This window comes from Copadichromis virginalis, linkage group LG14, assembly GCF_057382275.1.
Source record: "Copadichromis virginalis isolate Kocher_CV1m ecotype Utaka linkage group LG14, C_Virginalis_male_GT1.1, whole genome shotgun sequence".
NCBI lineage: Eukaryota > Metazoa > Chordata > Actinopteri > Cichliformes > Cichlidae > Copadichromis > Copadichromis virginalis.
The window spans coordinates 27,263,079-27,277,095 of record NC_140631.1 but is presented as its reverse complement, the minus strand read 5'-3'; the positions used below and the strand labels follow the sequence as shown (position 1 = coordinate 27,277,095).

The 14,017-nt window shown below is 43.1% G+C and overlaps 2 protein-coding genes across 3 annotated transcripts; one reads left to right on the top strand and one right to left on the bottom strand.

Annotated features, from left to right (window-relative positions):
* The first annotated feature begins 876 nt into the window (after positions 1-876).
* On the top strand, positions 877-4,361 carry six9 (SIX homeobox 9). 2 transcript variants are annotated; one of them, XM_085430236.1, is made up of 3 exons: positions 877-1,345; positions 2,665-2,825; positions 3,859-4,361. In XM_085430236.1, the coding sequence occupies exons 1-3, from the start codon at positions 959-961 to the stop codon at positions 4,022-4,024; spliced, it is 714 nt and encodes a 237-aa protein (XP_085286362.1). In that variant the 5' UTR covers positions 877-958; the 3' UTR covers positions 4,025-4,361. The 2 variants fall into 2 exon arrangements, with proteins under 2 accessions (XP_085286362.1, XP_085286361.1); XM_085430235.1 differs by having other exon boundaries at positions 2,665-2,849.
* On the bottom strand, positions 4,249-12,337 carry qpctla (glutaminyl-peptide cyclotransferase-like a). The gene is made up of 7 exons (XM_085430232.1): positions 11,600-12,337; positions 7,363-7,509; positions 6,995-7,288; positions 6,514-6,675; positions 6,013-6,112; positions 5,808-5,924; positions 4,249-5,436 (listed from the first exon to the last, which is right to left on the bottom strand). Exons 1-7 carry the CDS (start codon positions 11,819-11,821, stop codon positions 5,291-5,293), a joined length of 1,188 nt encoding a protein of 395 aa, XP_085286358.1. The 5' UTR covers positions 11,822-12,337; the 3' UTR covers positions 4,249-5,290.
* Between the last annotated feature and the right edge of the window lie 1,680 nt (positions 12,338-14,017).

Below are 14,017 nucleotides of genomic sequence, written 5' to 3'. Positions count from 1 at the left end.
ACAAAAAAAATCAGAAAAACACGTATAGTTACATTAATGTGTGTGTGTTTGTTGGTCTCATTTAATCTATTTAAGGCATGCATCAATCAGTTAGTAGTTTTTAAAACAGTCCTCGAGGAGAAGCTGTGGATAGGAAATGTTCATTATCAATTCACGCTGTAACGTGAGGTTTTCCAAGCTCAGCTTCCAGGACATTAGCTTGGACAAATCAACCTGAATTTAGCTGAGTGTTTAAATTTGTTTGGGGGGGGGGGGGTAAAGGAAAATGTTTTCATTGTGTTTGTTCATATTAGCCATTTCTTACCAAAGTATGTTGACATTAAAGCCTGCATGGCTTACGCACACATGTTCCTGGATTGGTTTTCACTCTCCAGCCTGACGTGTAACATTCATGACTCCAGACTTAACCAAAGATGTCGTGTGTTTTTGCTTTGTTTTTGTTTCTGAGTTTTCAAAGGGATCATTTGTGCCTCGTCTTCTCATTTTTGTACTCAAATGCATTCTATTTTTTATATTACATGATACTGTAATAAACTACATTTACAGAAAAGACTGTGATTATTGTGGATGTCCTCATGCGCCACACTTTGGAACTGTAGATTATTGCGAGTGAGGGGGGGTGACAACCTTTGCTTCTAATTTGGCAAGAAAATTTTATTCAAATGTGTTCTTTTACTGAGAAACCATCGTGCTCTGACTCTGCGTGCAAGTCAGACCAAAATGTGTGTGAGCTTGTGCATGCATGTGTTTGTACAAGAGAAGGAGGGGATGCATGGTGTGTTATGATAGCCCTGATGGTCTCAGGTTACCTGTGCCGGGGTATGATGAGTAATGCTACACACACATGCAGTTTACTTAGTTTTTGTTCATCCACACACACAAGGGCATAGAGGGAAGGCTTTGGCGCTCTCCTGAGAAGATATTTTCACCTCGCGCCTCAGGACCCATCCATGCAGCTATGATCTTCACAGCAGAGCAGGTCACCTGCGTGTGCGAGGTCCTGCTGCAGAGCGGCGGCATAGATCGTCTCGCCAGCTTCCTCCGCACTCTTCCTCCTGCTTCCTCCTCCTCGTGCCCCGGGGAGCTTGAGAGCGTGCTAAAAGCCAAAGCCGCGGTGGCCTTTCACCAAGGGCGCTTCTCAGACCTCTACACCCTGCTGGAGGGCTTCCCCTTCTCTGCACGCAGCCACCCGCTCCTGCAGCAGCTCTGGCTGCAAGCCCACTACATAGAAGCGGAGAGGCAGAGGGGCCGACCCCTGGGAGCTGTGGGGAAGTACCGCGTGAGGAGAAAATTTCCTCTACCAAACACCATCTGGGACGGAGAGGAGACCAGTTACTGCTTCAAGGTAGGCAAACACTAAAACTGCATGTTTTTAAGTAACTGAAGTGTGAGCTGCATTTAATCAAGTAGTGTACTGGCACTGATTGAAGTGGAGCATAGTGCACTTGTGGGCTACTAATACTACTATGTACAAGTCGTGTACTATCACATCTGAGGAATACTGCATCTTTAATACAGTATGTGACCTCTATAGCATAAATATATAATTTATATTTTTGTGCTTTGCATAAAACATTATCTTTCAAGTATTTTTATAGTAATGAATCTAATTATATGTAAATATAAACTGTCCCACCCTGCTTTTGTGAGTAAAGAGTATTATTAATCTTAAACTATTGGTTCAGAGCATTATGGGACCAGTGGGATGTAACTTGGTATTTTACTCACATACTTAATTTAAGCATTTCTATGGAGCATGCTGCATCTATGCCATTGTATTTCGGCTTAAAATACAGTGCTATGCAAATCTCGAGCCACCCTAATTTCTTTATATTTTGCTTCTAAGGAGTAGAACTTGTAATTTTTAAAGTGGTCTTGACTAATAGTTCTCTAGGTTTTCTGAAGCTTTTTCAAAGTCTTTCTTTGGACACTGGCTGCTGTTTCACTTAGGTCAGCTACAAGGATTAAAAATATTTTCAGAGGAATGGGTTTTGTTTTTAAAAAAAATGTGTTCGTTAGTTATTCAGAAAGCGGCACGGTGGCGTGCTGGTTAGCACTGTTGCCTGACAGCAAGAAGAGATTGAACATCTCTCTGGGTACTCCGATTTCCTCCCATAGTCCAAAGACATGCAGTTAGTGGGGTTAGGCAAATTGTCCAGGGTGAACTGCCTCTTGTTCTGTGATAGCTGGGATAGGCTCCAGCCCTCCTGCTACCCTGACAAGGATAAGTGGAAGAGAATGGATGGTTAGTTATTTGGAACCAGTTAACACTGACCTAACTCAAGGATGGACCAGTGCAGTCTACAAGGGGTATCTTTAGGCACTTCAATCTAGTTCAGTCTATGAGAAATGCCAAAGATAATAGTTTGACAGGCATAAAAGGTTTGGGGGGTTTTTGCAATTAGTCGAAAGGTTTAGCTCAGCAGGGGTGTGCAATGTGTGCTTTAAAAAATGAGGAAACTGAAAATGTGGAGACAAAAACAAATCTCAGTAGAAGGAAGGTATCTAAAAGTCATGTATGTAAGAAATAGGAAAAAGACCTGACACAGAGATGCACATGGCCCGTCAGCTAATAAGAGATGCTATTACAGTTTCTGGATCGTTCACATATCTTCTGATAATAATGTCCAGATTTCACTATTTATTTTATTTAACTGCAAACAGGAAAAATCTCGGAGTATCCTCAGGGAGTGGTACCGCCGTAAGCCGTATCCCTCCACCCGAGAAAAGCGGGAGCTAGCAGCAGCCACCGGCCTCACCGCCATCCAGGTCAGCAACTGGTTCAAGAACCGCCGGCAGAGGGACCGCATAGCGGAGTTTACCGGGTCAGTGAAGGGCACCAGGTCGCTGTAAGCTGAACTGCTGTCCTCTTATCATTCAAAGAACCCCCATGTAAACTAATACTAATAATAAAAAGTGATGAACGCGTCTAGTTACCTCGAAAGTCGGAGCTGGGAGCGACGTACGAAAAACAGGAAAGAAAACGCAGTTTTACTTATGTTTAAGCGCACTGCTGCCATCCTGGATTGCTAAATCGTAGTTTGGGCTTTGGGGCTTCTCCGATTTGTCAAATTGGAGGTTAGACTTGAGTGTATGTTGCAGGTGAAACGTCTGACTGGGAACAGGGAAATTGCGACTGCTAATGGAAGGCGCCATCAGTGGCCCACAGAAAGCGAATGGATACACCGAATAAACAAACCGTTGGCGTTTAGCATTAAGCAATAAAAATCGGGATTTGTGCTTTCTGTAATAATTTAAATTAATGACTAAAAAAAAAATCACCTACTCATACCTTTAACTTAAAATTGAATAGAATAGGGTCTTTACAGAAATCATTGATTTTATACTTTTCGTTAAGAAACCGATTTTTAAAAAATCGCCGAGTGATTTTAAAACATTGCCACCATAAGCTAACTCGATTCTCTTACCTTATAGTCGGGCATAAAATAGTTCCTCCTTTTTTCCAGTAGCTTTTTTTTCTATCACCAAACTAAATTACATAAGCAGTACATATCAGTTTAAAGAAACTGGTATTTTAGTTAATATGCATTTCATGCACATAGTGATAGGGTTCACTGATAATTCTGAAAGTTCGAGTCAACGTTGTGGGGAAAAAACAAGCGAATGGCTGAACGATTTTTTCCCCTGTTAAAACTAGAAAAAAAAAACATCTATGTGAAGCGAAGCATTTAACTGGGTTGTACTTTCTACAAAACGCTTTAAGGAGACTTTAATCTGGCATGCCGTAAATAGAATTTATCACTGTGGCGCACGCGTTGAATTTTGCATAATAGCACCACCTTGTGGCTACAGTAAGACATTAATCTGTACTTTTTTCTAAATCTCATGATCCTTCAGTTTTCAGACAGGCTCTCGAGGACCTTCAGAACAAGCCTACCCATCCTCTGACAACGACCTTTCACCTCCAGGCAGTCCCCAGTGCTGCAGCGAACCACCTCCACCCCTTTTCCATCCACTGCCTCCTCCACTGCACCACACATGTGGAGGGCATCAAGATGTTTAAGCTGTCCAGTGGTTGATGGATCATCATAATTTCTGTTGTCATTGAAAGTTTATTACCAAAACAAGACCTAGCAGATCCCCTACAGAGACTTAAACGTTTACAGAATATCACACAAGACAGACATCAGACGTCTGGAGATTAAAGCCAACAGACTGGATCACAGGTGTGGCATAAAGGTGCATCTCCACACTGCATTCACAGATGAAATCAAAACATTTATAACGATCAGGGAATTATTTTTATTAAAGGGTACATGCTGGTAAACTGCACCCACATGTATCATACCCAAAGGTTACACACTGAACCAGGAGACAGCGTTTTCAGTGTTTACGACTTCCTGAAATGTCTTGAAACTGTAAGAGAACCTGAATAAAATAATTTCACAATCACTGCGGTGTGATCTTTTACCATAGTAACATCTTCATGATTTTCATCTTGCTGGCACTTCATAACAGCCAAGGCCATGAGGATCTTCACTGATGTGAAGGTAAAGTCAGGAGAAGGTACTCACAGATAAACTACGAAAAGCGTCCTCAGCAGCAGCGCTCGTCACAGGTTGTTCTTAAAGGGGGACCCGTCGTGCTTTTGCTGGTTTCCTTTCATATGTATACATAAACGGCTACAGTTGTGGATGCTCCTATTACATATGGCCAAAGCTCAAGCTTGAGAGTGCTCTAAATGCGCTTTTTCACAGTTTTTTTTCTACACTTGGCTCTGAATGATGTCACTGAGAGCAGATATTCTATTATTTATGATGGGCAGCCAATCAAAATGAGCTCAGTTTAAAAGGAGAGGCTTGTTTCAGGCTGCATGTGATCAGTAAATCATGCAAAACTACTTGAGCAGAGTCTGAGAGAAAAATCTCGGAGCTGAAAACGAGCACAACAGGTCCCTCTCAAGAAGACGAAGAGCATCTCCATCTCTTATTAACAGGCTAAATCATCAATAAGGCTAATACGGCTTTTTTTCTTTCACAGGAACAGAACAAAAACATTAATATAGAGTCACAGACACATTTCCCAGCTGCTTCTCAGGTATGATGCTCCCCAGCATGTGTATTAGTAATAAAGTTTTAACCATCCACTTCACACACTTTGCTCAGCTGTGTCCAATTCGTTGTCCACGTGAACCCGAGGACTGCCCAGCAGATACACGTCTTTGGTAAAGTTCAGATTCCAGTTTATTTAATTTCACCAGGCTCTCCTCTTCCTCACGTCGCTGTTTATCGCCAGTCCTGTTCGGACCGTTGCGATCTACGTTCAGCGCTCAGAGGCCCAGGTACTCCGCCACAAACACAGCCATGACCTTCGTCAGGTTCTCCACCGTCGGGCGGTGCATGTTCTCCTCCGTGTCCTCCAGTGTGTGCCAGAACTGTGGGAAGGGAGTGGCGATGACATGCAGCACGGGGACGCCTGTACAGAGACACGAAGGCAGGTATGATGACTGAGCATGGGTTAAAGAAAGTGACTTCTCTTCTTTAAGGAGATAAATCCCTGGAGGCAGACATGTGCTACAGTACTGAGCTTAAAAGGTTCAATACCTGTTTTGAACTTCTTAAATTTTAACCCTTGCGGATTGACTGTAATTACACGAGCGAGGCAAAGAAACATTCAAATACACCAGTACAGGACTGCCAGTGTCTTTGTTCATGGAAAGCATCGCTGCTGCAGTCCTAATCGAAGTGTCTTGTGGCTTGCTTCGACTATAATAACTCTGAGGGATGACCTCCAGCTGCAGGGGTCAGGGGGTGGGTATACAGGCTACACTCCTGGTTCCCACCTACCCTTGTGAAGGAAGGGGATGTGGTCGTCCTGCACGGGTCCGAGATACACATCCTTCCTGAAGTAGGTCTGCTCTGAGGGGTGAGACGTCAGGAGACCCTGTCGATGGAGCCGCTTTTCTGAAGGTGGAGGAGGAGGCAGAGATCGGGTCTACAAGTGTTCAGGAGGGATTCAAGCATTGGTGGAGGAGTTACGGCGGACGCTTACCTGCAGCAATCAGGCGGTCAAACCAGCGTGCAGTGTTATCGAAGTGATTCGCAATCAGCGGATCGGGACCACCGAGTAGGTCGAGCAGCACGAAGAGATCCTGCAGAGATGAAGTTAGAGAGACGGGAGCTGGCATTTGTCTTAATCAGAGTAATTTAAATGTTAATGTAAGTCAAAGGGTCACTCCATGACCCTCTCACCTGACCTTCTCATAATCCTTTCTCATGACCTTTGTGTGCAAAAATGTTTTTTAAATGAGTTTATGCACATTTTACCTTCATATTATGAATATTTACTGACTTAAAAAGGCTCATTATTCTCCTTAAGAGCCTGTAGATGTAAGTATGAAGCTGAGTCTGAGGTGGAAACTTTTTCAGATTTGACTGACCAAAGCGTGGCTGGAGTCAAGCTGTGCAAACTGAAGGACAGCGTGGAGCGCGTCTGGTTCAGGAAGTAAGTGTGACCACAGAGGAAACATATTTCTGCTTGCAGCTTCCTCACCAGTGCCTGAAGCATGCTGGCGTGCGAGGAGGCTGCCGGGTGGGGCGTGTTGGCCATGCGCTCGGCCAGGTGGCGCGAGCCGTACAGTGAGTCGGTGGCGGTCCATTCTTCAAATGACTCCTCGCCGTCGAAAAACACAAGCTGGAGAGTTACGGGAAGTTTCTGAGAGGAAAAACATAGAAAGCAGAGGTAATCAAATTTGTGAGGGGGAAAAAAAAGCAGGGCTTGAGTTTCTCTTTCTGCAGTGCTGTTGCAGTGTGTGTTTCTACGGTAACTACATAAATCACAGCCCTCTGGAGAGATAGTGCTCGAGTCAGCATTTTCTCCCCAGTACTGCGGCCTCAGAAGCAGAGGGATGAAACAACACAATAAGAAAGACTCTCGTCAGCATCTCAGCCCTTTACTTTTCATCGTGAGCGGGAACCACATCTGTCAGCATCTGCTTTGTCTGTTGCTTAAATTCAGCCAACACAAAACCCACCTGCTGTTTGAATGACCTAAGCTGAGCATCCAGAGAGGTGGCGAGCTCCAGGATCATAGCGCAGGGCACTGCAGAATCGCTGGCCCCCAGGAACACCTTCTCCGGGGCTCGCGGGTCTGGAGGCAGCACCTTGGAGTCATAGTGGCAGGCCAGGAGCAGCCGTCGAGGTGCCGAAGGGTCCAGAGTGGCCACGACGTTGGTGAAAGTGACCTGGCCTCGAGGCGTAGGGGACTGGAACGAGTCCAGGTCTATGGACCAGCCAGCAGACAGCGAGGACAGGGTGGAGGTGATGTGCTGAAGTGGAGCAGGGAGTTAATGATGAGGGGGGAATGTGTAAAAGTGAGGAAGCTATAAATATTTACACCCACCTGCTGTACAGACAGGCTGCCCTGCGTGCCTGGGAGGCGCTCTATCAGGATGGGCCGCAGGTGAGCCTCCCACAGGCGAGTGCCGTCCACCTGAGAGGCCAGACGGCGGATCTGAGCTGGAGAGCACTTACTGGGTTTGTGGGACAGCTGGAGGAGAGGGAAAAAAGAACAGTCTGTAAACACGAGCATGGGACGTTCCACATGTTCGTGGTCCAGAGGTTCACGTCCTTTCTGATGGGTTTAAAGGATCATTCAGTTCCTCCAGTGTTTATATTACACCTCCTTTTCTCCATTTAACTATTTTGTCAACATGTTTTTTTTCCTTTGACTATCGAAGGTTCAATGCCCCAAAGCAAAACTAGCCCACACACAGTTCAGGCAAACAGTCTGCATTACCTTACTAAGGACAAGTCTGTGCAGTTTCCTGTTGTTTTTGGCAATGTTTTACAGAAAACTGTATTTAAGCCAAAGAAAAATTAACCCCTACTAAAAAAAAAAAAAAAAAAATGTTTTTAGCACAGTCCTCATGGGTTTTCTTCGGTGGAAAGCCAAAACCTCTTAGGAGGGCCCCAAAAATACAGTTGTGGTCAAATGTTTACATGCACAGTGTACTTCTTCAGTGATTGTGATTGACTACATCTGGTAGATTGCTTTTGACAGCACTCATCGTTGTACTGACCAATATTCAGAATAATGGGAAAGTCAAAGGAACTGTAGATTTACATAAGCTGGGAAGGTTTCTTGGAGCCATTTCTGAACAACTGCAGAGTCCAAGATCAACAGTTTATTCATGTCACACCACTTTTCCAAAATCTGGAAGAAGACTCAAACTGTCATCCTCAGATGTTCAGGAATAAGTGTAAACTGCTGGAACGCCAGTGTCAATTCAATTCAATTGATTTTATATAGCGCCAACTCATAACAACAGTCACCTAAAGGCGCTTTATATTGTAAGTTAGACCCTAGAATAATACATACAGAGAAAAACCCAACAATCATATGACCCCCTATGAGCAAGCACTTTGCCGACAGTGGGAAGGAAAAACTCCCTTTTAACAGGAAGAAACCTCCAGCAGAACCAGGCTCATGGAAGGGCGGGGCCATCTGCCGCAACCGGTTGGGGTGGGAGAAGGAAAACAGGATAAAAGACATGCTGTGGAAGAGAGCCACAGTGTCACTGTCCACAATGAACTTAGTTTGATATTGCCATGGACTGAGAATTGCCAGGGTACATTTGGGTAAAGGGTTTCAAACCTAAGAACACTGTGGCAACTGTCAACTAGGGCTGTGCGATATGACCAAAATCTCATATCCCGATATAAGAATTCTATCGTCCGATAACGATATAAATCACAAAAATGTAACATTTTCTGTAAATTCTGTGACTCTCGGGCAGCTCGTCTTGCGGGAAGTGTTTCCAGCTGCGCGTCATGAAGCTGGAGTCGAGTCTTTTAACAGATGCATGAAACTATACATTTTTAGACATAAGTTGTAACAGCCGCCGTTTTCTTTGTGAGTATTTATTACACAGCGTGCTGCGGGGAAAAGCCTGTTCTAACGTTTGAGTCTAAGGTTTATTTTTTAGCACCTGACGGCTCTCTTTTACTTCTCATCCGTAAATAATCTGCTCTTTCACGTGATTCAGTTTATTTTGAAAAGTCTCAACAGGATCCTGAGCTTTATTGTGAAAGGTTTATGTGGAACATAAACAAGCGGACACGCGATGCTGTTACCGTCGTTGTTGCTAACCACAACGCATAAAAACAGGCGCTTGTCCGTCTGTAGTGTGGTTATATTAAATATAAGAGAAAGAGAGAACTTTAAGAAATTAATATAGCCACTACAGTGACCATCAAAACGATGAAAAAATATTGCCGTAAGCAGTTTATTTTTGCGACACCACGAAACAAACGATAGCGTAAAATGAAACATAGACGTTTTGATATCGTCATCTGATATATATTCGTTATATCGAACAGCCCTACTGTCAACCATGGAGGCATGGTAGCTGACAGTGATCTGAGCCAGGAAACCAAACAATTTAAATATAATCTACCAAAATCCAACCAGAAGTGTTGTGATGGTCCGATTGAGGTGCAACTTGCTATGGTACATTTAACCAAATATCAATGGGGTGTGTATATATTTGAGCTCGTGCACACAACTCTTGTTTTTTAATTAATTAAAAGTTGTATGCTGTACAATCATTCAACACGGCTAAAAAAACAATTCAAAGAAATTATTAAAAGCTGAAAATTACCATGACAGTCATGCCCGTGATGAGTCAGAATAAACTTCTGGCCACAGCTGTATGTGCTTAACAACATAAGAGCATATGTGACGTTTGTAAAACTTGCAGCTCTTTTTGTGCTTCATTCAAATCCCAAATCATAAACATGAAGGTAAGATGATTTTGTTTGTGTTATATGAAAGTAAATTAAACATCTTTGGGTTTGGGCTGCTGATCAGAAGCTATGAGCAGCTCTGTTCACCTTTTTATTTGCAGGAATCTGTAATTTATTTCTGATTTGGGGCAACGCAAACTAAACTGCCATGACTAAGGAGTAAAGTAAAATGAGGATAGGTAAAAGCTGCAGAGTGAAACATGATCAGTGGCACACCTGCGCTGCTGCGGCGCTCATTATTAATGGAGCCGAGCGTCTAAATAGACAGGTCGTCAGTTTATTTATGTAGCACGTTTAATCACAACAGATGTCGACTTCTCAAAGTGGTGCTTGGAACTGCTGCCCGTCAACTGAGCGTGGGATATAAAATTGTAGCATTGCTGATCGTTGGCGAAGGGCAGATCCGTGCAAGAACTTCTAAGTGAAATAAATTGACTTTAATATGAATCAGAAAGAGTGAGATCAGTGAAATTTGTTCATATGAGAGCCTCCCAGTCAGGACTGCAGCAGCAGCAGGGAGAAGAAACAGCAGTAGGCCTCTACATAATAGTAGTTTTCATTTTCAGTCAATATTACAGGATAGAGAAAATGCTACTCTTGGCCACATGACTCCTCTCAAAGGGCTTAGATTCACAAACGTGCTACGTGATACACTGCTACACAGAATCAGCATTGTCTTGCAATGGTCACAAGTCAAGCAATATAAGACGTATCAATGTACTACACGGGACACGCACTCACTGATGAATAAAGACGTCCTGAAAATCATCATTAAGCATGTCACACCCGACATGCTACATGTTACAGCTGGCTGTTTTTATGTTGATATCAGCCACTGCACTGAGAGTGTCAGTATCCCACCAAACTGCTGACTCATCATGAATCACACCTGCAGACTATACGCCTGACTTCACATCGGTTTGGCCTTGCAAGTTAAATTATTATTATGTTTTCACAGCTCGAGTCTTTTGCCCATTAAAAATGAACAGTGCCTCTGTAATTCTATTCAAAAAGATTCATTTTTAGGTTAAACTGAAACTGTTTCAGAGCTCTGAGTGAATTTCAGGTGTCAAGTTTGACTGAAAGTTAGTTGGGTTTTTGATGTTGTTGCTGTTGTTGTTTTTAACATATAATCTGGTGCTGTGTTCACTTCTGCATCTATCTGTGTGATTGTGTTTCTAATAGTTACTGTGGCTCCTGCTGCTTTAATGTTTTACCTGGCTCATTTAAAATAAAAGTAAAATAATCTATTTTTGGTAAAAAAAAAAAAAAAAAAAAAAAAAAAAAAAAGAAAGAAAGAAAAAAAAAAACAAAAACAAAAATTTAGCTCATATATAAAATGACTTTGGCTCTTTATTTGTTTTGCATGTATGCCAACATCAGCTTGCTCACAGACACACTTTAAAGTTATTATAAGCAGACAATGATTCAATTTAAGCTCAGTAATTACTTCAGCATGATCCGAGTTATGTAAAAATGACTATGGGCTCATCTGCGTGATTACAGATGCTCTGCAGCACTATATGATTCAGCTCCACTGCTGCAAACCCAGATTCAAACTTTGCATTGCCTCACTCCACAGTAGCCGCTGTTATCAGCCAGATTTTTCGTATTAAGATCCTGATCATTTAGATTTGGAATGACTGCGATGCTGTATTTGAGTTATTCTTATAAAAGCTAAGTTATCCTGGAGTACTGGTCTGAAGTAACCCGTAGCACAGCTGTGACTGAACAGGTCTGGTTGCAGTGAGGTGTCATAATGACCGTCTGTGGGGATAAAATCAGTCCTGCTGTGTGCACAGCTTCAGTTTGTTTCCTGTCGCAGCTCTTACCCTGTCTCTGCTCAGATCCACCGCTGGCACGCGGCTCACATGTCCGGTGACGGTGTCGTTGGACAGGTACACTCCCAGGACCACCGCCAGCACCAGAACACCGAGGAGGCAGAACAGCAGCACCCGGGCCCGGGGCATCCGGACCCGGTCACAGCCGGACAGCGAGCCGCCGCCCCCGCTGCTCTGCTGGAGCGGCTTGAACCTCCGGCCGGACCTGGACATGACTGAACGCGCAGAGCCGCTCCTGGCGGTCCTTACAGCTACGTGTCACAACCGGCTTTGCAGAACAGCACAGGAGAGAGAGTCACACAGGAAGTGGAGGCTGTTGAGCAGCAAAGCCGAGGGGGACATCCGACACAGCACGCTGCCCTCCTGCAGCACAGCGGCAGCCCATCATTAGCTGCAGCTCGGCGGACTCCGGGGGTCGCAGCTCCTAGACGCAGCGGCCCCGCAGCTCGAAGACACGCCGGACATGTTGGAGATGTTCAGTGGAGCTTTTAATCCATCATAAATTACAACAGAGACACAAACTGCCGCCTGTAACGCCTCACTTTCTGTCGTAAAACTCGTTTTAATCCACTTACAGCTACATCAGAGAAACACTACAAAAATGAAGTAACGAAGCAAGCTTATCATAACTCCACTGCCGCGTTATTCCTTTTAAAAATGTTTAATTTTAACCCCTTCTCTTTACGGGACATCTCCACTGAAAACTGCACTGCTTCTTCTTCTGTGGTGCCTGTAGGGGGGTAAAGACGTAATCGCCACCTATGGAGCGCAAAAGGAACTACAGTAAACAACACAACACTTTGTTAGGTACATCTTCTTGTTCTTGCCTTCAGATTGCCCTTAACCCAAACACTTCAATTCGGCTTCCTGGAAAGTGTTGGAAAATTTGAAGGCGAACATTAATTTGGGACTTTTATTTGTATTTTCATAGGTTTTACAGACATTCCCCGTGGCCATTACCACCAAAGTAAATAAGTAATAGATTTCTGTCATTTTACACACTCACTACTTACAGTTTAAGCCTAAAGAGTCAGATTTCTTTCATTTGCTACAGCGGCATTTCTTTAACATGTAACGTGTAAAACTGAGACATACAGTTAGGATTGCAGTTCTTTTTCTTATATTAAAATATCTCAGGGATTATATGTATCACTAAGCTTCAGCTTCCTGTTTTTAGCTGACAGGAGTGGCACCCTCCTTTTGTTGGGGGGTGGCACATTCATCTGCTAGTGTAGACAGACCTACAGTCATCTGCTGCTGTAGTTCGTCTTGCACATGCAGAGATGCTCTTCTGCATCAATTTGAATTTCAGCAGGTTGTATTGATCATGACTACATGCCTAAATGCAGTGAGTTGGTGGCATGTGATTGACTAATTAGATATTTGCAATAAGCCGTTGAATAGAATTGAATACAATGCCTTTATTGTCACAATACAGACATACAATGAGATACAGAGCATCTCCTACTCAGTGCAAACATGTATATAGTGCTGCACAGTTATTGCAACACTATATACAAATGGACAGTATTTATAGAAAAAATATATAAAATGTGCAAATATACAATCTGATAAAATTAAATAAATAAATCAGTCAATATGTAAATAAATAGTGTTGTGTATATACAGTTTGGGTTATTGCACAGTGATGGTTTATAGAGGGAAATCCTTGGAATGGGGGGTGAACTGTGTTTATCAGTGCATGTGTGAGTTCAGGGTGGTTATGGCTTTTGGGAAGAAACTGTTCTTGAGTCTGTGGGTCTTTGTGCTATTGCACCTGTAGCGCTTCCCTGAGGAAGCAGGTTGAACAAGTTGAAACCAGGGTGGGAACTGTCTTTGATGATGTTTGTTGCTCTGTTGAGGCAGTGGGAGGAATAAATGTCCATCAGAGAGAGGAGAAGGCAGCCGATGATCTTCTGTGCTGCCTTGACTACACTCTGAAGCCTCACTCTATCTGCCTTAGTGCAGGTGTAGGTGTGCCCAATGAAGTGGCCATTGAGTGTATATTTTCTACTGCTTCTGCAGCACATTAAACTTCAGTGCTTTGCTGTGACAAAGCAAACATGTTTTATTTATTACTGTTTCTCCGGATTTTTAAGTCTTCTGACTCTTTAAGGATTTAAGTTTAAATCAAACCTTTTAAACTGATGCATCAGAAACGTGTAATTCACAAATATAATACTTTGACATGCAGTTATTATTTATACTTTGGTTCTTTGTAAATTACCACTATAATATGTGTTCTTACGATCCAAAATCCTGCCTCTGAAAACAAAACAGACATATATACAAACTGAAAACGCACAATAAACCCCAAACACACCATTTTTTCTGTACTAACTCGGGAATTTTTAACCTTTTCAGACAAATACACCTCATGTACACATACATGTGACATTTTCCTGTTAA